Raw genomic sequence first — 24,332 nt, 5'->3', positions numbered from 1 at the left:
TTGTGTCAGTGCCAGGCCTGGGCTCCGGGAGGAGCCCTCTTCAGAGCATGTAGAGTCACTCTTTTCTGGGCCTCCCAGTCCTGTTGATTAGTACCACTGCTTTGCTACCTCTGAGCATATGTTTTAAAAAATTTGCCGTCAGTGGTATTACTTATTCAGAAAATGGTAAAACATTCCTTTCTTAAGAAAATTATGGGAAAAAATTAAAATCATGTGAACTTAGCTGGTATACCGTGCAGTTAAATTTCCAGCCTGCCCTGAAGCCTGCACCACACTCCATTTTAGATATGGAGGGCCAGTTTTTAAACTTCTAACACACTAAGACAAGAAACTTAAAACTTATATTTTTTTCTGGTATAGGAAAGGGTAAAAGCAGGCTCCATGAATGGCAAAGAACAGGCTTTTGTCAACGGAAGATTAGATCATCTTGAAGCACTTTTTTTTTTTTTGCCATCCTCTCCCTTTTTTTCTCTCCTATTACCTTCATTTTGTTTTTGGACTCCATGGAGATGGTTCCCAGCTTCTGTCTGTGTCTTAGGGCCAGCCTCCCCAGTGGCCCCAAATACTTATTTCTTGTTAGGTCTCTGCCACATTTTAGCCTTGCCATCTGAAATTGTTGTTGTTCAGTCGCTAAGTCATGTCCGATTCTTTGTGACCCCATGGACTGCAATATGCCAGGCTTCCCTGTCCTTCACTATGTCCCAGAGTTTGCTCATATTCATGTCCAGTAGGTCGATGATGCCATCCAGTCATCTCATCCTCTGCCTTCCCCTTGTCCTCCTGCCCTCAATTGTTCCCAGCATCAGGGTCTTTTCCAGTGAGTCGGCTCTTCACATCAGGTGGCCAAAGTATTGGAGCTTCAACTTCAGCATCAGTCCTTCCAATTCAGGATTGATTTCCTTTAGGATTGACTAGTTTGATCTCCTTGCTGTTCAAGGGACTCTCAAAGAGTCTTCTCCAGCACCACAATTTGAAAGCATCAGTTATTTGGTACTCAGCCTTCTTTATAGTCCAGCTGTCACATCTGTACATGACTACTGGAAAAACCATAGCTTCAACTGCGTGGACTTTTGTTGTATAATGAAATAAATGGTTGTTATTAAAGGCCTTGGTTGGAGAAGGACATGGCAATCCACTCCAGTATTCTTGCCTGGAAAATCCCATTGACAGAGAAGCCTGGTGGGCTGCAGTCCATGGGGTCGCAAAAGAGTAGGACACGACTTAGCAATTAAACCACCACCATCATGTAAGTTGGGGGTAAGTGTCTAGTGCCACAGTTGCATCTGATGTGGTTCCCACTTTGAAGATGTTTCCAGCAGCTCCTTGTTTTGTGCACTTCCGTCCTCTAAAATTAAGTGGAATTAATATTGAAGGTGTAATAAACCACTGTGTGTTTTTTTTTTTTTTTACAAAAAATAAATAAATAAAAAATAAAGGCCTTGGTATCCCCATGTGCCAGTTGAGGGAGCCATACATGGTGTCTGTCCTTCTAACTCCCCTGTGGGAGGATGCCCTTTGCCATTCTGCAGTATCCTTCTTCCCAATTCTTGAGAACCTGTGCTCCTTCATATGGCTCCTCCAGAATGGAAATTGTTTCTCTCTCAGGTCATTCTTTCCCTTCTGCCTTCCTGAATCATAGAATATCTGGGACCCAAGAATTTGATTTTCTAACAGGTGATACTGATGCTACTGGTCAGTAGATCTCATTTCTGTAACTTGGGTGGGGAGAGGAAATGGGTGTAGTTTGTTGGGGGAAGTGTCTCTGTCTCTCTCTCTCTCACACACACACACACACACACAAGTGTCACCGTTAGCACCACCACCTCTACCACCCAGTCATCTGAATAAACTTCATCTCTTACCTCCTGTATAGCCCTCTCCCTGATGCCTGAAGAGTCCAGGAAAAATGAGTACAGTTTAAACTCTGAGCCCAGTCCCCATGTTCTCTGCCCCCCAGCCCCTGAGCCCACTCTTCATTTCTGCCTTGCCTGTCCCTGCCTGAAGTAATGGTCTCCTCACCTCTTCTCTACCTTAACAGCCCAGGTCCCCCTGCCTTCATGGGGACTGTCGCAGACACAACAGATGTATTCATCTCTTCCTGCTGGAAACTTTTCAGTAGTTCACTGCCTGTATCACTACTCTTGGTATTTAACAATGAAATGGATATTTACCTGTTTAGTTTGTGCATTTACAGTTTATCTCCGTACTAGATTTTCAGCTCTTTGAGCATCTGAACTTTGCTTTATACTTGCCATACTCCATAAAGTTTTCCACCTGACAGATTGATTAGTTGATTTAGATGAAATGCGAAGAGAGGAGGAAGAAAGCTGGTAAGTTAGGGAACCTCTGGTCCTTTCATGTAACTGTGCGTATTTTGAAATATATACATCTTAAACTTGCAAAACTTTTGAAAGTTTAAATCTCAAGCACATTTTTTTCACTGTAAAATAAAATATAGCCTGTATTCCCTAGATATGTAGGGATGTATTCCCTAGATACATAAAATACCTATTTTATATAGCTTTTTGGTTAATTCTTCTGTAATTATAACATAGCAGGTAGAAGTGCTAAATCATATCCATCTGTGGTAGTCCAAATTAGAGGGAGGGATAGTACACCATTCAGGTTATTTCAGTTTTATAGTTTAAAGTACGGTAGGACAGGTTCCCCTTCTTATTTTTGGTCCTAGTGGTCAAATCACATAGCTCTCCTATGCTGGCGTTTCTCTCATTCCACCACCACCACCCACCACTCTTCACAGACATACCCCACCACCCACTTTGCTCTGTCTTTGCTTCTTCCTGTTCATGTTTTCCTTGGGAAAAATTAAACAAACTGCTTTGGTTAGTTCATTCTGATGCATTCATTGCTTATCTTCTATCTTGGGGTTTTCAACGAATTGAGTGTCTCACAACTGATAGCTGTCTTACATAGTGAGACGATATCTTGCAATGTGATGTGTGTGTATGTCCTTAGTTGCTAAGTCACGTCTGACTCTTGTGACCCCATGGACTGTAGCCTGCCAGACTTCTCTGACCGTGGGATTCCCCAGGCAAGGATACTGAAGAGGGTTGCCATTGCCTTCTCCGGGGGATCTTCCCAACTCAGAGATTGAACCTGGGTCTCCTATGTTGCAGGCAGATTCTTTACTATCTGAGCCACCAGGGAAACCCCTTACAATGTGATGCATGATACCAAATCAAACTTTTGAATCATTTGATAATATGTTTTCTGGCTTCAGGGGGATAAAAACACAGCTATTTTATCAATAGCATTTTTTTTTTAATTTTGAGACAGTGTCATTGGCTTCCCCAAAGGGAACAAGCACAAGTCTAAGGGAGTTTTGGACTAAGGTAATGAATATGTTCCCTATATTAGAACAATTTCTTGAGGAAATCAATGTATAGTCATTTAATATGAATTCCAGTTAACTTGGTGGACCTTATGACTGTTAAGGATTTTTGTGGTTTTATTTGTACATTTTTGTACCTTCTTTTTAAAATTGAGAGTCTCTTCTAGTGCTTACATTCTATGATTCCAGGATCCCATGGTGTCATGGTCCAGGAAAGTAACATGAATTTTCCTAGGTGACCTAGGCCTGTCTAGTTGAAGCTGGGAGTGCCCGTTTTCTAGATAGCTCTGTCTCACAGTGACATAACTGTCACTGAGTGGAATCTAAGGCAGACTCACTTCCTAACAACAAACAGGATTATTAGGAATCTTCTGGAGCATTCTGCTTCTGTTCCCTTTCCTCTCGGTTTCCTCATTCCTTTTATTAGTCCTCATGATTGTGGCGAAGGAAACGAACCTCATTTTGTGCTTTTAATTCATTGATCACGAATGTTGGAATAACCACGGGTCCAGGACTTAGCATCTGACAGGAAGTCACAGATGTGGTTCATCCATTCGTGGATCATACTTGCGTCACTGGGAAAGACAGCCATAGGAAGCACTGAGACTGAACTTCAGGTTGTGAAATGCTCGCCTTTAGAACCATGGGATTCAAGTGGAATTTTCTCCAAGTAGATTGAAGAAAACAATTGGTTTAGCAACCACAGGCTTTTCATAGAACACTGGGAATAGATTATTCTTTCCATAAGCAGAGGGGAAAAATTCTCCTGTATAGTGGATACATAGGGATATTGATTATCAGAGCCTAGTTTTAGCTTCCTGCTAAGAAATAATTCAGGCAAGACTTTTTAAGAAGACTTGAAAAACTGTCACATTTGCTCATAACTTAAATCCTAAGAATGTTTAAAGGAGATTACTCTTAAGAAATTAAAGACAACTTCTTATCTCTGCATTCATCTTAGTTGGAATTCTCTTTCCAGATATCTCTTTGACATACTGTGGTAAACAGTGTCTTCTTGCCTGATATAATCACGGAGACTCTCCTTCACTCAGAGGCACCTCAGTCTGGGGCCTACCAGCAAAGCCTCTCCCGTCCTTGTCCCCACAGCCATGTCACCCGCATGTATCTCCCAGCACGGACATTTCAGACATGGCAAAGATCTTTGCTTTGCCAGAATTTGTCTAAACAGGATTCAGAATCTTTCTCCAAAATCTCTATCTCCCACTCCCTCTTAATTCACCTATTAATCTGAAAAAAAAAAAAAAAACCAGTATAAAGAAATATTATCACAGACACACTAATTAGGACTTACTGTTTACATTTTAAGGCCTTATCTTCCCCCTTTTTAAAAACCATATTATAGTCTTGACAAAAGGAAAAAGTAAAGGACTCATTAAAAATCAACTTTTCTCCATTCACATATTATGCATTGATTTATGACTAGTGCATGTTGATGAACTCAAGTTTATTTTCCATAATTAGGTATATATTGAAATATAAAATATGACTGTGACTATCTATATCAATGTCATCCATTATCCAGGATCCAGTTTCCTAGGTAAGCCAGATTATGTATGACAGTGGTAGGATGGTGGTAAGCAAGGAGAACAGGTAGTTTGAGAAGTAAGTTAATCTACTGAGTTTATAAGTATTGCCCCCAAATCCCAGTAAGTCAGTTCATTTGCATCTCAAATTAATTTGGCTCATTTTGTCCCAAATAAATTTGGGCAGTTATTCCACTAACTCATCCAGTGTGCAGGATTCAGTTTTCCCCTCTTGTCCCCCACCTCCCCAGAATGCTTAGCTGCTTGGTCATATCCGACTCTTTGCAACCCCATGGACTGTAGCCCACCAGGCTTCTCTGTCCATGGGAATTCTCCAGGCAAGAATGCTGGAGTGGGTTGCCATGCCCTCCTCCAGGGGATTTTCCGAACCCAAGGATCGAACCCATGTCTCCTATATTGCAGGCAAATTCTTTACCATCTGAGCCAACAGGGAAGCCCAAGAATACTGGAATTGGTAGCCTATCCCTTCTCCAGGGGAACTTCCTAACCCAGGGATCAAACCAGGGTCTTCTGGATTGCAGGCAGATTCTTTCCCAGCTGAGCTACCAGGGAAGTCTGCCACCCACCCACCCCACCCACACCCCTCCAATAACTGAGTTTTTTACGAATAGCAGTTTTTACCTCTTCATTTATTGCTTTATTCATTCAATCAGCAAATATCTCTCAAGTCCGTGGCAATCTTCTAAACACTGGTGGATGTATCAGTAGGGGAAAAAAAAAATTCCTGCCCTCATGGAGCTTTTATTCTACTTGGACTTTTATTTCCTGGTAATGCTTCCCCCCCCCCCCCCCCCCCCCCCGGGATCTCACTCTCTTAACCAGGTATCTGAGAGTGAAAGTGAAAGTCGCTCAATTGTGTCTGACTCTTTGGACCCCGTGGACTATTACAGTCCATGGAATTCTCCAGGCCAGAATACTGGAGTGGGTAGCTATTCCCTTCTCCAGGGGAATCTTCCCAACCCAGGGATTGAACTGGGGTTTCCTGCATTGCAGGCAGATTCTTTACCAATTGAGCTGTGAAGGAAGTCCTAGGTATCTGAGTCCTGTCCGAAATAAAGAGCCCACTGCAGGAAGAATACACTTTTCCAGTTATCTGTGGCTCCCCCTCTGGGCTGGCTTTCAGCCAAAAAGTTCTGCTAGTAAATTCTTAACTTTTGCCCTGCATCTCCCACCATGGAATCAAAATATTCTCCTCCTCCCAGTCTTCTGTATTCAGATTGTTTTGCCTTTAGAACAGGGTTTTGAATACTACAATACTCAATCAATACTCAGTCAGTACTCAATACTGCAGCTCAGTCTTCTTGAGGAGTTTACACCCTTGGCAACTTCAACTGCCATCTGAGTTAATGATGTTTAAATTAGAAATATCTATCCCCAACGTGCCTGTTCTCTCAGTTCTAGGCTCACTGGATGAATAGATGTGTCATCACAGCCCTTGAGGCCCCTCTCTGTCTTCATCCCTTCTTTCCAGCGGCATCTGCAGCTGCTGGCCTTGGAGCCTGTGTCTGGGCCCCCTAAGACTTGCCAGGCCCGCGAGAGTGTCCTCGGCCTCAGTGTTTGCTCACAGGGTCTCTCCACAAGCAATGCCAGCTTCCTCCCTGCCCCTCCCCAATCCCTACAGGTCAGTACCCACTTGTCAAGGCCCATCTCAAACTCTCCTGTAGCAGGAGAGCCTGTTCTTCCTTCCTTCTCCTGCAGGCTGCCCTCCCAGTGCCCCTTCTCCCGAAAAGAGAGAGTCTGACAGGGACATTTGCTCTGACTTCAGACTCCAGCAGGCTTCAGATTCTGACTGATGGTGTGATGGTGGAGAGTTCATTGCAAGTGTAAACTCAACCTTATATTGTATCTTTCTGTTTTTCCTAAGAGTTTTTTTTTTTTTTTTTTTTAGCCACCAGTCACAGAGCCATTACTGTCCCTTGTAATCTCAGAGGTGGTCTTCTGGCCTGAGCTTTCAAAAATATTCATAGGTGTCCACTCACCCTGGGTTTCCCCAGTAACGCTAGTGGTAAAGAACCTGCCTGCCCAATGCAAGAGACATAAGAGATGCAGGTTTGATCCCTGGGTTGGGAAGATCACCTGGAGGAGGAAACAGCAACCCACTCCATTGTTCTTGCCTAGAGAATTCCATGGACAGAGGAGCCTGGCGGGCTACAGTCCATGGAGTTGCACAGAATCAGACATGACTGAGTGACTTGGCATGCCTGCTCACCTTGTAGCTCTCTTCTTCCTAGGGAGATCCTGAAGGTGCCCACTGCCCAGCCACCCGTCATGCTCTTAGACATGCAAGGTATTGTGACTGTCTTCTGAGCCACCTCATGACGGACTTCTTAATGTCAGCTTTGTATCTCTTAATTTATAATTTTTAATAAATGGCCCTTTAGGGAATTCCCTGGCAGTCCAGTGGGTAGGACTTCACACTTGCACTACAGGGAGTGTGGGTTTGATCCTGCACGCCACACGGTGCAGCCAAAAGTGAAAGTCGCTCAGTCGTGTCCGATTTTTTTGCGACCCCGTGGACTATACAGTCCATGGAGTTCTCCAGCCCAGAATACAGGAGTGGGTAGCCTTTCCCTTCTCCAGGGGATCTTCCATACCCAGGGATCCAACCCAGGTCTCCTGCATTGCAAGCGGATTCTTTACCACCTGAGCCACCAGGGAAGCCCAGGAATGCTGAAGAGGGTCACCTATCCCTTCTCCAGCGGGTCTTCCCAACCCAGGAATTGAACCAGGGTCTCTTGCATTGCAGATGAATTCTTTACCAACTGAGCTATCAGGGAAGCCCCCCAAAATAGAATTAGATTAAAGTAAAAACAAATGCCCCTTTCTAATTTTCTATACGTTGGATTTAGTTCACTCTGAAACTAATTTGCATAAAATAGGACTGCTCCACATCCAGTGTTGCTGTTACAGGCCAGTGCTTATCTCCTTTATGTCAGTTAAGCAATAATATTTGATCCATTTACAGTGGATTCTATCACACATAGAAGAGCCTGCAGCTCGGGCTTGTTCAGATCGTAATTTAGCTGAACTGGTCATATGGATGTTTCTCGTAAAGCTTGCCGTTCAAGCCCACCCACAGTCGTCTGACCCCAGTGTTAGCCAGTCTGTCTGGGGCACTGCCCTTGCACCTTGTGTCATCCTCCCACCGTTCTTATTCATCCTGCTAACTTATCCCCCCTGTTAGAGGAGCAGCAGTTATTCCTTTTCCTTTCCTCCTTTCTCAAGTGTAATGCTTCATATATAGTTGGCGCTCACCTCCTGTGTTTAGTTTAAGGACCCGTTCCTGAGGGACCCAACATTACACAGTGAGATTAAACCAGGAAAGGAATGGTAGGAAAACTGGTTCTTCATCCCCAGTTCACCCCCACGATAAAATAACTGCGTGTAGATGCCTCCCTGGGTACCTGATGACGGGGTCTTGAAATCAGCTTGCTTTCCATGTGCACAGAACCTGCCCACCACAGCCCTGGGGCATGCCACCAGCAGCAACTCACCTCTCCCACCCCATCCCACACCGTCTCCCAGCAGTGACGGGCCGCCTCGCTGCCAGCCATCACCTATCACTTGTCTATTCAGAGGCTTGATACGGTCTTTGAAAGAATTTTTTGCAATGTGCTATCTAGCTGTTTGATTTTAAATCGCACTAAACTTTCTGGAGCCACTCCAGGGACTTGCTAGAGTTTCTGATGCTATCTATATAAATGGTGGAAGGGGGAAAACTCCATTGAACTTTTGCGGTAATAAAATTATTGCAGTTGAGCCCTGCATCTGTTCACTGAACTTCCTGTGGGTTTCCACCAGATCACATGGCTGACAGCAGAGACAGTCTTTAAAGCGTTTGGTCTGCGTATTATACCCAAGTCTCAACCACCAAATCAGACCTTTGCTTTGTCTCTGGACTGGGCGTCCGGATGTCCCACTGCGGTGGGTTGATTCACTGGAGCTGATAAAAAACATTCCGGCCAAACTCGAGAGAGTCTAGCATTACCTCTGGCTCCAAAAGTCAAAACAACAAGATTGTTGTAAGTAGCTTTGGATTGAGACCAAGCCCTGAGCTTGAGAGATGGGTTTTCCCTCCTTGTTGAGCTGAGTCACAACTGTCTCAGAAGGAGAGGGGTGAATGCCTGGGCCTGCGGTGACCAGCACCCCGCCCTCTCCTCGCCTCTCTTGCCATAACTGTCACACCAAAGCCGCCACCCCCTCAGAGCCCCCTCCTCTGCTTTCCCAGATCTTCAGTGGGTTCTCAAGCCCATCTACCCAGGAGTCCCTCACTGAGGCCCATAGGGGGGCCTTAGAAGGCAAAAGAGGAGATGAGGTAGAGAGGGGAGGATGGCTTCAGAGTCAGGAAGACCCCAGTGGCCTGGGCCCTGCTGACTGGGTCAGGAGTGAAGGTGTTCTCAAGCGAGGAACCTGGGCCTGCCTGAGCCAGCACAGGATGGCATTAGCGTTCTTCACAGCCGTGAAAAGAGCGGAGGAAAGTGACTTTTTCTAGGTTGTTGATCTGACATTCAGACTATGATATTTCTTGGACTGAATCTTAACAAAATGTGTCCCCAGTGTCTTTAGTGCAAATAGAGCCTTTTGTCTTTCATTTCCTTAGCTCTCAAGTTCTAAGAGTATTGTTGCTGCTGTTCAATCTCTGAGTCGTATCCGACTCTTTGTGATCCCATGGACTGCAGCACGCCAGGCTTCCCTGTCCTTTACTGTTTCTCCCAGAATTCGTTCAAACGCATGTCCATTGAGTCAGTGATGCCATCCAGCTATCTCATTCTCTGTTACCCTCTTCTCCTTTTGCCTTCAGTCTTTCCCAGCATCTCTTTTAGAGGCGCACATATTTTTAAGAATGTCTGTTTCAGTCTCAACCCAGGTGGGCTCTCTCTCCAACTAGATAGACAGGGAGATGTTGGGAAGGGTGTCAGATTCGGTGCTCCTTGGACAGGGTTCGTCATGCAAAGGCTGTGCTCCCATTCAGTCAGATTGACTGAATGGTGTTTTCCAAACTCTTATGATTTATGCCTATTATTTGCCCTTTTAAAATCTTCCCAGTACACTGTCTTAAAAACAACTCATTGCGGGAAAGAGGAAGCTTTTTACTTTGTGCTTTGTTATGTTTGCTTTGTTATAGCCAATCCTGGAGAAAATGCTCTGTTTTTCTTACTATTTATGCTTTATCCCCCTTTCTGAACCTTTTAAGTGCTGGTGAAAAATTTCAAGCAAATAACCCGGGAAGCAATCTCCTTCAGCCCACTTGTTGAGGAGGGAGGAGCTGGTACTAGAACTCGAGGGGCGTGAGCGTGTACTGTCTGCAGTGCCTGGGTTTTGCTAGTAACAAGTGTGTCCATGCCACTCTGTCTCTGCTTGCTCTCTGGGTTGCCCTGTGTCCAGTGGCACACACTCCATGGAAGCGGCCATGCCTGGGACCTCAGCCCACTTAGCCACGAGCTCTCAGACCTCAGCAGGCCAACCACAGCCTCATGTGTGTCTTGATTGTTAAGCATTTGGGAGTCTTAGCCTTTAAAACCCAACTGTTGTCAGCCCCCAGGACAGCTCAGGAACCTTCAGATATTGACCCTCTCCGCTGAGACTGCCCCCAGGTGACGCCTGGCTGAGTGGCAGCCTGCAAGTGCTTGACTTGAGGGCTGTCCCTCAACCCAACTCATCCAGCCCTTTCTCCAGGTGGACCCAGCAGAGCCTGGGGAGCATGCAGATAATCCCAGAGTGGAGACCTTACTGGGGTCACCTCATAAAACCATACCCAGGAGACTCAGAAGGAGCTCAAGGCCCTTCATTTTCTACAAGACAAGAGAACCGAGACCTGCAGAAATGCTGTGACTTGTCCCAAACGGTTCAGCCTGCCAGTGGCTGAGCCAGCAGAGAGCCGACGCCTCCTGACGCCCAGCCTGGGGCCACCTGGACTCCAGAGCTGGAAATCAATCCCATCTGTTCCCCGTGAGGACGCTCAAGCACAGAGGGCTAGTGACTTAGTGGCTGGGAATACGGAAGAAATGCTTGAGGTTCTTTATCATTACTAGAGAGACATGAAAACCTCCCGTCCATGTGGGATGTAGGCATTTTAAAGAAACACACAGCTGGGTCCCTGTCGACTCTGAGGGGCGTGCAGGGGAGAGGTGTAGTTTTGTTTGGCCTCCAGCTCCTCCACTTCCTAGCTCTGTCCTCTTTGGCATCTTATTTATCCTTTTGAGCTTTGGTTTTCTTATCCATTCAACATAGTTAATAAACCTATGACACAGAGTTATGTGCAGAGTTGAAGTCATGCACTCATTCATTTAATTCGTCATTCAGCAAACATTTCCTCAGTGTCAGTAGTATGCTAGATGCTGTCCTCTTAGCAAGGTCCCTGCCTTCCTGGGACCTGTGTTCTAGAGGGGAACAGATGGTACCCAAGTAAACAAACAAATATGCAAGCTCAACCCCGATGGCTGTGGAGACCAGCTGATGAGCTGAGAGGTGCTGCTTATTACTGGGTGGTCGTGGGTGAAGTGACCCACGACCCTGGCACCTGGGCACCCTCAGTGTGTCCCTTCCTCAGAGCGCCCCTGCTAGGTGGGCTCTGTGAGCTGACAGGAGGCCTGGTGTCCCCACTCCTGGCCACCTCAGCCTCTCCAGCCGTGTCCTCTCGGAGCTAGACGCCACACCCCTATTGGAGGTTGTTGTGTCTGCCACAGAATTATCCAGGGAGACTGATGTCAAATAACAGCTTAGAGGTGACCCCTCTCTTCTCATCACGATGGCTCTAAACTCCCCTCAGAGCCAAGCCCCACCTCCCGTCCAGTTAAATAGCTGCATCACAGGGATATGCGCAGACATGAAACCATGCATTTGTTCATATAGCTCGCTATTCAGCAAGTGAGGATCCACTCAGACAGAAGGCCATTCTTCAGAACCTGCCTTCGCTGGTGACAAAACTTTGTTCTTTAAAAACGTTAATGAAGAGAAGTCTGTCGCTTTTAAGCCATTTGTCAGCACATTTCCTGGGTTTTTATGTGGGAAAGCTCAGGTTCTTTCCGTTTCTATTATTATTAACTGTCAGGAAATAGGGTTGCCACGTTAGAAATGTACACCATGGGTAGAATATGAGAAATGGGCTTAGGACAAGGCCAGGAGTGATATTTCTAGACTTTGGATTTTCTTACTAAAAGTTTTAAAATAAAAGCGTACCTTACATTTGCATGTCACTTTAATGTCAGTAATAATAGCCAACATTTATTGAGTGCTTCTTCTGTACTAGGCACTTAATCTCATTTATGTGAAGTAAACAGGATGGTTAAATTCAAAATCTTAGAGTAGAGTAAACTCTTACCTTTTAAAGAGCCTAAGTTGGAATGAGGGTACAAGACTTTTCCCAAGTCCCCTGGCTAATCAGGAGTGGACTCTTAGCTCTTAGATGCTGACATTGTGTACATCTTATTTACAGCTTTGTTTTTGGTACTGTGCTTGCTACACACACAGTAGGCTCTCAGGGAGTTCTGCTGAATAAATGAATGGATGGATGAATGAATGGGAAAAGCTGGGGCTAGAACCCAGATCATGTGCCTGCTTTTCGGAGGCTTTTTCTAGTTCCTTCAAAGATTAAATGAGTAGCTATATGTCATGTGTTTGAACATGCCTGCCATAAAATAGGTAATCAGTTATGGTAGCTATAAATGTTACCCATAATCTCGGAATTAATTAAGCTTTTATGGAGAACTTGTATAGAAATAATCATTGATCAGCTTGAAAAACTTTGTAATGAAATACATTTTGCTATTGTCAAGTAAACTTTATAGTATTTCATATTATTTTAATGTACTATTATATATGGATATTCACCTGGGTATTATCCTACATTGAGGTTTTGTTTACTACTCTCTCCAGAGTGAGATGGATTATTTTGAAGTAAACTCGAGCAAAAATAAAAACAAGCCATTTTCACCTTCGTTTTTACCAGGTGGTGGAAAGGGAAGCCATGGGGGGTGCCAGGCGCTTCTCCTGGTGGCCTTTTCCTGGACCTGGCTGTGTGTGACCTAAAGGCAGCGTTTGACTCATGGCTCGTCCTAATGGGAGAGTCGTCAGAATTTCCCCCAAACCACGAGGGCGAGCAGACTTGGTGCCAACGTGTGAAGGCAGTGCCATCCCAGTAAGCAGCTCTTGCCTAAGTTTCTTTAGGTTAATTGGAGGGAATTTTTGAGAAAGCAGTTTGCTCGTTTTATTTCCATCCCACCCTCCCTGGAGGGACAGAAGGCAGTCTCGGGTAAGCTGCCTCATGTCCGTTCCTGAGGCCTGCCTTCATAGGAAAACCCCTGAATAGTCACTTGATGGAGAAAAGGCTTCACATCTTTTAGTCATTTTTGTCACTAACAACCAGAAATGCGTTGTATTGGTGACATTCCCACTTCGAAATGTAGGATATTATTCCAGCTGAAAGAGGCATTGCTGTGTTGGGAGGCGGGTTTCAAGCCACCCCACATCTGAGCCCCCAGCCCAGTCCCTCCCCTCCCAAGACAGTGTGAAAGGTTTTCTAAAGTTGAGGCTACTCCAAGAGCTAGGATTTGCATCCTCATTATTAGAGGGTAGAGCTTGTTTCTTCTTCACACACACAGTCCACCACACTTTCTTGATTCTTTTTTTTTTTTTGGCTCTTTTTTTGGGGGGGCAGTCTTCATTGCTGGGGGGGGCTTCCTCCAGTTTCAGAGAGCGGGGGCTATTTTCCTGTTGAGGTCTGTGGGCTTCTCATCACGGTGGCCTCTCTTGTTGCAGAGCACAGGCTCTAGGTGTGCAGGCTTCAGTGGTGGCTATGCTTGGACTCAGTAGTTGTGGCTCTGGGACTCAGGTGCCCTGAGGCATGTGGGGTCTTCCCGGATCAGGGATCGAACTGGTGTTCCCCTGCATTGCCAGGTGGATTCTCAACCACCGGACCACCAAGGAAGCCCCACATGTCTTAATGCTCGACATCATTGTGGGGTTGGTCACTTCTTTCAGGACCAGCTGTGTGTGTGCTAGGTTCTATCCATATAGTGAAAGGGCCCCGTGGAGCCTTGGAGAATTGGATCTGGGGACAGAGCAGTAGGGTGACTGTGGTATCTGTGACTGTGCTCTCTCTTCTCAAACTTTCCCACCAAGTCAGACCCAGGCTCCAATCCTGACTCCTCCCCACAAGCTGTGTAACCTGAAACAAGGCACTCAGCTGCTCCAGGCCCTGCCTCACCTTCTGTCTGTGGAGTTGGCCACGGGGGGCCTCGCCAGGACACCGTGGTGACTGACCATGACACGTCAGGGAAGCTTCTAGACCGGCCTGGTGCTCAGGGAGCCCTTCGGTTGGTGGCATCTGCTCTCTGCACCCTCTTGCTACAGATGCAGGCTTTTCTTGGAAAAGAAGATCATTGTGTTGCTACCTGTAAAACACCCAGTTCCATGACAAAGACCTTTTGCCACCTCCAAGAACCCTGTCCCCACACCTGAGAACTCCATGCCAGGCCGGAAATGACGCAGAGCACGTGAGGAGGCTCATCACGGACGCCTGGGCCCCAGAGACCACCAGCTGCTGAGCGGCTGTGGCGCGCCCGGAGACTGTGGGCCCAGGGTGGGAGGGATCCAGCAGGACTTAAAGCTGGGGGACGGAACCGAATTCCAGTCAGACCAGTAAGTGCCAGAAGCAGGGCCACATCCCCCGCTGCTCGTGCTTTGTCCGCCGGACTGACCCCAGGAGCCCAGCGGCAGAAGTTGTCCCTGTGCGCTGAAGCCAGCATGGCCCTCAGCACACACCACGACCGTTAGCCTGCACTGAGGGCAGGAGAGAGCTGATTCGGAAACACTGGTGCCCTGGAGAGGCCTGGGTTTGCATTAAACCTGAATCAAAGTATGGGGTAAAATGTATGAGGGCAGATATAGCGGTCGGTAAGGTTGAAGTCTGGGCTGCTTATAAAACCCTTTTGTGTATAGACTGTATTTACTGATGCCCTGGGAGCCATGGAATGAAGTCGGTTTCCATTAGAGCTGTAACAGGTGGGGACTGTGCCGTCATGGTATGTCGAGGTAACAGCCATGACCAGGACCCTCCTTTGTATGATGTCCTGTACATTTTGCTAAGACTTAACTCAAAACTCTACTTGCCACAAAGCATTTCCTGCTTAACCCCGCCCCACGGTCATCATTCTGAAACCCTGAGGATTCAGCACTTAGATGTTTAGTCTTAATCACTGCACATGTTATCTGAAAAATCTCTTGAACTCTGTGTGAAAGTGTTAGTCACTCAGTCGTGTCCGACTCTTTGTGACCCCATGGGCTTTAGCCCACCAGGCTCCTCTGTCCGTGGGATTCTCCAGGCAAGAATACTGGAGTGGGTGGCCATCCAGGGAATCTTCCCAACCCAGGGATCGAACCCAAGTCTCCAGCACTGCAGGCAGATTCTTTGCGGTTTGGGCCACCAGGGAACTCCGTGTACGTAGCTCCCTGACTCCCTCCCCATTCTTAGCCCCTAACCCACCACCTCCCACTACCACCAATCCCCCCACACCCTCACTTTTTGTTTAAAATCTTTAACTCATTTTAGTTCACACTCATTTTTCCCTTCACCTGGACCAGGCCCTGTCCCCACCAGTGCCCTCTAGTTCTCCACGCTGTGATCAAGTGGTCCCTGCACAAAGCCAGTCTCATCAAGCCCCCTTCTGAGACCCTTCAAAGGTTTTGAAGGACCTTTGAGCAGAGACCAGGGCTCTTCATGCAACTCCGTCCTCCCCTCTGGGCCCTGCTGGCCAAGGCTGGCTCCCCCACTGTCCCTCTTCTTGCCTCCAACAAAAAGCACTTCGTGCTTTCCCTGCCTGCTGTTCCCTCAGAAGGAGCACACGTCCCTCTTCACCTGGCTGCCCCTCCACCTCCCACAGGCCTCTGGAACCACTATTCTTCCTTAGTGGAACTCCCTTCTTACAACAGGAAGTTCCATACATAGGAACCTTCAAGTGGCAACTTTCAGAGGTGCATTCCATCGACATCAGGCAGGAGTGAACTTGCACCTCGCCCTCCATCTCCTATTGCTGACGATCCTTCAGCTCTGCCATCTCCCACCTCCTCTCCCTACTGCAGTCAGTAATTCTTGCCTGGTCACTCAGTGCCAGCCCCTGTATGCTATGCTATACTGCTATACTTTTCAAGGTACTGAACTGTAAGATTAAAAATGTTTTCTTTATTTTTTTGGTGGGGTTTTTTTTTCTGTATTATTTGTCTGAGAAGTATTATAAATCTATTACATTATAGTACTATGTAGCCGATTGTGTTAGTTGGGTACCTAGGCTACCTTGGTTGGACTTACAAACGTGTTCTCGAAACAGAGCTCATCCATACGTAGGTGACTTACTGCGCTCTGTTATCATTGCTCTGTGGCTGCCGCTTCTGTGTCCCTCTACTGCACAAGAAGGAACCTTCTGTGAGGACAGGGACTGTGTATCCTGAGGCCCTGATGCACACACTGCCTGGTGTGCCGGGGAGCAGACATTCAAGCAATAGAACAATGAATGAGTGACTCACGTAAGAGAGATTGACTACCATAATATGCGTAAAGTATTTACCATTGTGTCTGGGACATAGTTGGTCCTTATATGGTTGATTGCTTCTTTGAGTCATTCATCAAATCATTTGTTAAGTGTCTGACCGCTCTCTGAGGGGACATAGCCGCCAACACAGTGAATATAGAATCTCTGCTCTCGTGGGCCATGCGTTCTGTGTGTGCGTCTCCCTTCTCTCTCTCTCTCAGCCCTCCGCCTCGACCTTCCGCACTGCCCCTCCTCCTGAGACACTTTCCCCTTGTCCCCGCCCCACCTGGGACACCGGTCACCAAACTGCAGCCACTCTGGCTCGTGTCACCTTGGCCTGGAAAGTGGCCCCCCGGGGACCTTTGGGGACCCCGGGCTCCTCAGCTGCCAAAGAGGGGGGCCATCACTTCCTCTGCTCTAGCTGGAATAAATAAATCAGGAGTAAAATTAGAAAATCAGAAGCCCCAATCCTGGTGAAATGCTACAGTGAAAGTGCCACTTCCAGGAATCTGCACGTGTTCTCCCTCCTCACCCGGGACTGCAGAGTGCGGCCAGGCCACCTGAAGCGTGGCAGAGCCGGGGCTCCCCTCTGCTGCCCGCTTCGCAAGGCTGGAGCACCCCCGCCTCACCCCCACCCGCCACGTCCACCCAGCACTGCCCGCCCACACCGTCAAGGCCGAGGACCTGTGCTGGGGACGTCCTTGCCTCCAAGGTGACTCAGCCCTGAGAAGGGAGGCGTCTGAAGGAGACCCAGCCGCGGGACCCCAGCCACACAGCAGTCTCTGCTTGAGCACTGTCTGCCCGGGTATGGCCTGCTTTCCTGCCTGACGTCTCTCGCTTTGCCTCACGCCCTGTCCGGGCCCTGCTGCTGTCAGCACGCTGACATCCCTGACCAGGGCTGGTGGGCTTGTGTGCCCTTCCCGTGGGGGATTCACCCGGCCTCCAAAGGGTCATCGGGAGGCTGGGTCTGTGGCCCGGGACTCCCGGGCCCCCTGCACCCCACACACACCGTGTACAAACTCTGGCTGCTCTCTCGCACAGGCCTGTGAGATTGATCGCCTCATCTTGTTTTCGTTGCAGAAATTTCCAGAACTGAAATTCAAATATGTGGAAGAGGAGCAGCCCGAGGAGTTTTTTATCCCCTACGTCTGGTCCCTGGTGTACAACTCGGCAGTAGGCCTCTACTGGAACCCACAGGACATCCAGCTGTTCACGATGGATTCCGATTGAGAGCGGGCCTCGTTCCCCGCCCCCCACCCCACCTGGCCTCCAACCCCCTCCATCCAAGCAGTCCTTCTACTTATTTTCTTTCTGGGGAACGGAGGTAGACAGATTCCCTGGTGCATCTTCTATTAAAGAGGATCACACAGGCCTGTTTCCCTTGCACACGTGGGTTTGGAGAATTGAGGCCAGTTGGCAATAGATCACTCAGTTTAGATTATAGTGCAAAAAGTGGGAGGGGGGTACGCAACCATAATAAATGTAAAAACCAGCTATTTTACATGCAATCTTATTTCTAAACCAAAAATCTAGAGCTTTTCCAGGAAACCTGATGCCTTAGGCATATAATATACTTTACGAGTGCATACTTCTTTTTCTTTTCTTTTTTGCATGCTCAGGATTTTTGTTTTGAGAGTGTGTGTGTGTGGTGTGTTTGTGTTTCAACATTGAGAAATATCAATCTGAAAAGATGACAGGACAGGAATTAATAAGGAAACGAAGCCGTGTATGTGTGTAGTGGCCTTTCAGAGGACCCGTGATGGAAGCCTGGGCAGTTGGATAGAAGCCTTTAGATCCTCCACATCTTTCCCTCAAAGAAAGAAATGGCTCCTCCTCATGAAGCCCAGATTAGCTTTTCTGTGGATTTGGCCTCTGAGCTATAGCTGAATTAAATTGGAGTCTAGCACAAATTAAGTTAATCTTCTCTGTATTAATCATTAGGAAAAGAAAAGCTTCATTTTGAAAGCAGTCTTCTTTTCTTCAACCAGACCAGTAGGAGAAAAAGGAGACCAATTTGATTAATGCAGTGTTCCACATGAGATGAAAGACATGTTTTCCTGTCCGTCTCTGACTTTATTTAAACTCTTCTGGGGCCTGTGTGAGCCACAGTTGGCTCCCTGAGCTCCTCTGAGGGACGCGGCCGCCGGGGTTGCCCCGAGCAGAGCAGCGGGCACCGAGGACAGAAGGGACAGGCCTTTAGTGCCACACTCTGGGTCCATGGCCACCCCTCTGGACCTAGTTTCAGTCTCAGAGACACAGAAGTTATGTGCTTTTCTGCATAGGAAGCACCCGTTTCAACCTGCTGTTGCCTGATCTATATCAGAAGCAGCTTCTCTCCTGTCCCCGGGCTGGAGACCAGAGTCACTTTGATCCATCACCATCTTCTGAGGGCCTGAGGGGAGCCTTCTTCTCTCACACGGAGCTCTGGGAAAGGTTAAAGACGTGACACGTCAGTGCACACTTGTGTGGTATCCCCCTTGAACAGCCTGGCTGCCCACCCTCTTGGCAGTGTCTGAGGTCGGCCGGTTTCATCGTCGTCAGGCCGGGGCCGGGGCTGAGACCAGAGCCCCCCGAGGCCGGCTGACCGAGTGAGGGCCTGTGCCTGGTGGACCCGGGAGGCGCGTGCGGCCTGGCCACCGCCGCCTCAGCCTCAGGCTTCTGAGTGTCTCTGCCAGAGACGCTGGCTGGGACCCCGGTGTTTCCCTGAAGGTCACACGGACAGGGCCTCAGACCAGCAGGTGAGGCCTGTGAACGGCTTCTGCTTAGTCTGGCCTGAGGGGGAGGCAGTGTGAAGGTGGAAGACGGAATCCTCCAGTCAGAAAGGGGAAAATACTAGATGCCCATTTCAGGTCGCAGTTATTTATATGTCCTGTATGGAAACGTGATACATCGCTTTGTTTCCCAAGCATTCTGATCCGCTTCCTTTCCTTTAAACCAAAACACAACCATCTGAAAGGGTCATGTGGGGCAGAGGAGCCCCTGGTGGGACCCCAGCACCACCCTGAGAGGCTGAGGAGCGCGCAGTGACATGGGTCCGTCACTGGGCTGCAGGACTGTCGGTTCTTCCGACAGGAGGGCTGGAGTCCCCAGAACGCAGCCACAGAGGGCAAACCCAAGAGAGTCTTGACAGGGGAGTCCCGCAGTCTCCTCCCCAGGCCACCCGGCTCACTGGGTGCCCCCACGGCTCCGTTCTCCAACAGTGTCCTCCCCTGCCCCCCGCTGGTAATTAACCACACAGTAGAAGTGCTCACTGGCCTCACAGTTCAGCTGGGGCAACGGCCTCAGAGGCAGCGTGTGAGTACACGCTCCAGACACCACTGCCTCGGCTCTGCAAACCCTCCAGAGGCTTTTCTTTATTTTTGTGAAAGATTTATTCTGTGACAATAAATTTAAAATGATAAACTTGAATTACGCTTGCATTAATTTGCTTTAGAAATTCCTTCGGTTTTCCACAAAGTAAAACCATGTAGAATGAGGCAACACAGGATCGTTCATTGTGTGTTTGCATGTAAACTCACATCTGATTTTGCCCAAGATACAGAGCTGTTTTTGCACTGTGTCATCTGTCATCATGTTTGTTTTTAAAAGAATGTGCTCCTCTCAGTAGCACCTTTCCTTCGGAGTTCAAGGCGCTGTGCAAACAAGCTGCGGAACTGTAGCCCTGGTCCCGTCACCCGTTGAGGCTGGTGTCGCAGGATCTGTGAACAGCAGCCTTGCAAGGTCGGCGTCACAGAGTGGCCACCATTCAGTGGTGCAGATGGAATCGGGGCTGTGGAGGAGCTCAAGGACAAAGACAGAGGAAGGAAAGGAAAGAAGGTCCCTGAAGCACAGAAAGTAGGCGGCGCACACAGTCCTCTCCTTCGGAAGGAAATGGCAGGAGCTGGAGAAGGCAGGAAAGAACATAGGACCAGCGTCAGTGGGGACGCTCGGCTGCGAGTGTTCCTCCAGCTTGTTAGAACATCCCTGCCCCCCCGCAAGAGGAATATGGCAGGGGGTGCTTTTAGGCCCTAAATTTCTTAATATATCATTCTTTAGGCAACATACTGTCCTTCAGATTCTGTGGAGCTGGGGTCTTGCCTCAGGCATGTCGGTTCTCTGCATAACTGAGTCACTGCTTTCCAAGAGCCATAAATTAGAGCTGTGGTACTTGCTGATACTTAATAGACTTGAGTTTGCAGGGTCAGCCCTTTGGTCTCTTAACTTCCTCCTAAGCACGGTGCTTGTAATTTCAGTAGCTGCCACTTGATATTAGAGACTGATCCCCGGGCTTTCTGACACCAAATTCAGGGCTATTCCAGTGTCTTAACATCGCCTCCAGGAGTCAAGGAGTTCAGGGCTTCTAGTCTCTGATGAGTCAAGCTTCCTATGACACAGCTGAGGAGTGAATTATATAACACAATCCACAGCAAATAATGCATTTTTATTTTTAAGAATTCAAAGCATAAAATTTAATCTCATTAGGGATCTCCCACCCAAAATAAGAGAGATCCATCAGGAACTTCCCCTTGGTCAGGTCATGTATGGCAACCCCTATCCTTCTGACTTCACCAGGCTACCAAAAGTGCCAGCTACTCACACACAGCCTCTGGAAAGAGGAAAGCTGTCCCCCATGTGACTTTAACCAGGTAATGCTTCATCATTTTGTTGGCTCTGGGACGACTCCAACAAAGTTTTTAAGTATTTTGGCAGGTTTCCAAGCCACCATTAGCCAAAGGTTTAGATTACCTAGCACTCCATTACTATCAGTAAACTACCCTTCATGGATACTGTGATCCAGCTTCTAAATCACCTCATTCAGTCCCTGAAAGTGGATTGAGGTGAAACTACTAGTGGCCCCAGTGCTCAGCAAATGTACACTCCCTCCGGAGAACATGAACTGTTAGGACTGAATGTATCCTCCAACTTCACATACTGAGCCCTAATCCCAGGGTGATAGTATTAGTCGGTTGGGCCTTAGGGTAGCAGTTAGGTTTAGATGAGGTCACGATGGTGGAGCCCCATGATGAGATTAGTGCCCTTACAAGAAGAAAGATGAGAGATCTCTCTCCATCAAAGGGGACACAGCAAAGAGACCACTGTTTGTAAGCCAGGAAGAAAGCCCTCACCGGGAATGGAATCATTCAGCACCTTAATCTTGGACTTTCCAGCCTTTTCAGAAATGAGAAACCAATGTCTCTTATTTAAGGCACCCAGTCTGTGGTATTTTGTTAGAACAGCCCAAACTGACCTAATATAGGAGCATAACCCAAGGCCCCAGATTATCTGTTACAATCAGAAATATCCAGGTATATGAGAAGAACAAATAATATGTTATATGAATTAAAACCATCAGAGGGGGCTTCCCTGATGGTCCAGTGGTTAAGGGTCTGCCTTGCAATGCAGGGGATGCCGGCTCGATCCCTGGTCCAGGAAGATCCCACGTGCCAAGGGGCCCTGTGCACCACAACCCCTGAGCCTGCTCTCTTGAGTCCTTGAGGCACAGCTACTGAAGTCCGCATGCCCTAGAGCCCGTGCTCCGCAAGGAGAAGCCACTGCAATGAGAAGCCTGCGTACTTCAAATGAAGAGTAGCCCCCGCCTTGCCACAACTAGAGAAAGCCCTCACAGCAACAAGACCTAGTGCAGCCAAAAGTAACATAAACTTTTTTTTTAATTTTTAAAACAACATTTTTAAAAATCAGAGGGGAAAAAAAAAAAAAGGGAAAAACTGCCCACAATCTCTCCAGGTGTCTCAGTCACAGAATTGGAACCACCTATGCTTTCTGTGTTTAAAAGCCAACAGTGTGCCCAAGAATTTCAGAGAATTAGAAACAAAAGGGACCAAATGGAAATTCTAGAACTGAAAACTACTATAGCAAGAATTAATAATTCGGTTGATGGATTTAAGAGCAGATTAGTCACAACTGAGAAAAGAATGAGTAAGGTGAAAAATTCAGAGCAAATGCAGTCAGAAAGCGAATCAAAGGTAAGAGACACAAAGGACACAGTGAGGATGTCTGACCTAAATGTAGTTCAGATCTCAAAAAAGTAGGAGAGGGAAATAAATATTGGCTGAGAACTTTTCCAAAACTCAAGAAAGATATCAAACCATAAATTCAGTAAGCCCCAAATCTCAAATAGGATAAATAAGTCCACACCTAGACACATCATAGTAAAACTGTTGAAAACCAAAGAAAAGATGTTAAAGCTACTGAGGGGTGGGACAAGGGTAAGAGAGGGATTACCATCAAAGGAGCAACAATTAAACTGACAACTAACTTCTCAGCAGGAATAGTGAAATACAGTGACTTTGAAGTGCTGAAAGAAAATGACAGCCCACCTCAAAATTTCTAACTGGGGAAAATATCCTGCAAGAATGAAGAATAGACATTTATATGCAAATAGCTGGAAGAATTCATTAGCATACATACCCTAAAGGAAAATTAAAAATATCCTAAAGGCAGAAGGAAAATAATCCCAAATATAAGGACAGAGCTTTAGGAAAAACTGAATAGCAATGAAAATGAGAAATATACAGGTCAACATAAATACTACATAAAACAATAATTGAGTCTTACAAAGTTTATATATGTGTTAAAGGCATAGAGATGGGGAGGGTTTAAATAGGATTTAAGTGTTCTAAGCTCTGTGCATTATACTAAAAGAGTTTTTTAAATCTCATTTAATATTAGATTTTTGGTAAGTCTAGGGTATATATTGTGATTAATATTAGTAAGAATGTAGAACTTTCAAACTAATGACAGCTGCTGCTGCTGCTGCTGCGAAGCCGCTTCAGTCGTGACCGACTCTGTGCGACCCCACAGACGGCAGCCCACCAGGCTCCCCTGTCCCTGGGATTCTCCCGGCAAGAACACTGGAGTGGGGTGCCATTTCCTTCTCCAATGCATGAAAGGGAAAGTGAAAGGGAAGGCCCTCAGTTGTGTCTGACTCTTTGCGACCCCAGGGACTGCAGCCTACCAGGCTCCTCTGTCCATGAGATTTTCCAGGCGAGAGTACTGGAGTGGGGTGCCATTGCCTTCTCCAAACTAGTGACAGAAGAGGGAATAATTCCATGGACAGGATTAAGAGCTTCACAAGGAGGGTAGAATAAAAAGAATAGGTGAGGCAAATAGAAAGCAGGTTGTAAGATATACATGATAAATCCATTATTCCATCAAATGTAAATGGACTAACAGAGACTGTCAGGCTTGATTTTAGAAGAACTATCGTAGTACAACTGGAGAAGAGAATGGCAACCCACTCCAGCATTCCTGCCTGGAGAATTCCATGGACAGAGGAGCCTGGTGGGCTACAGTCCACGGGGTCACAGAGATTCAGACATGACTGAGCGACTATCACACACACACCATAGTACATACAAACTGCCAGTTTTAAGTTCCAGGGATATGATGTAAAACATGATAAATATAATTTAACACTGCTGTAAGTTATATAAGAACATTACTAAAAGAATACATCGTAAGAATTCTCATCACAAGGGAAAACTTTTTTCTATTTAATTTTTTATGTGAGATGATGACTGCTCACTAAACTTAACTGTGGTAATCATTTCATGATATATTAAAGTCAAATCATTATACCATACACCTTAAACTTCCAAAGTGCTGTATGTCAATTGCATCTCAATAAAACCGAAAAAATTTAACAGAAACAAAAATAAAAACAATTATATGCTATTTACAAGAAACACTTTTAAAATATGTGAATTTTGAAATTTTGAAGAAAAGGATAGAGAAATATATACCCAGCAAACAGCAACCCTAGGAAGCTAGTGTAGATACATTAACATTACAACAAACTTTAAGGTAAAAATATTAGAAATAAAAGCAGTCATTTCAATTCCCAGGAAGAGGTAGTAATTCTAAATCTTATGCACTTAATGATACAATCTT

At 46.8% G+C, this 24,332-nt stretch overlaps 1 protein-coding gene across 2 annotated transcripts in view; it reads left to right on the top strand.

Moving 5' to 3' along the window:
• DYM (dymeclin) overlaps positions 1-19,850 on the top strand; it is a 372,695-nt gene extending 352,845 nt beyond the window's left edge. For both annotated transcript variants that reach the window (XM_061130629.1, XM_061130628.1), the window contains exon 17: positions 17,523-19,850. In XM_061130629.1, the coding sequence (XP_060986612.1) occupies positions 17,523-17,672 (150 nt within the window). In that variant the 3' untranslated portion in view covers positions 17,673-19,850. The remainder of the gene's footprint in view (positions 1-17,522) is intronic.
• The last annotated feature ends 4,482 nt before the right edge of the window (positions 19,851-24,332 follow it).

This window comes from Dama dama, chromosome 27 (assembly GCF_033118175.1).
Source record: "Dama dama isolate Ldn47 chromosome 27, ASM3311817v1, whole genome shotgun sequence".
Classification (NCBI taxonomy): Eukaryota; Metazoa; Chordata; class Mammalia; order Artiodactyla; family Cervidae; genus Dama; species Dama dama.
This window is presented reverse-complemented; position numbering and strand designations above follow the sequence as displayed.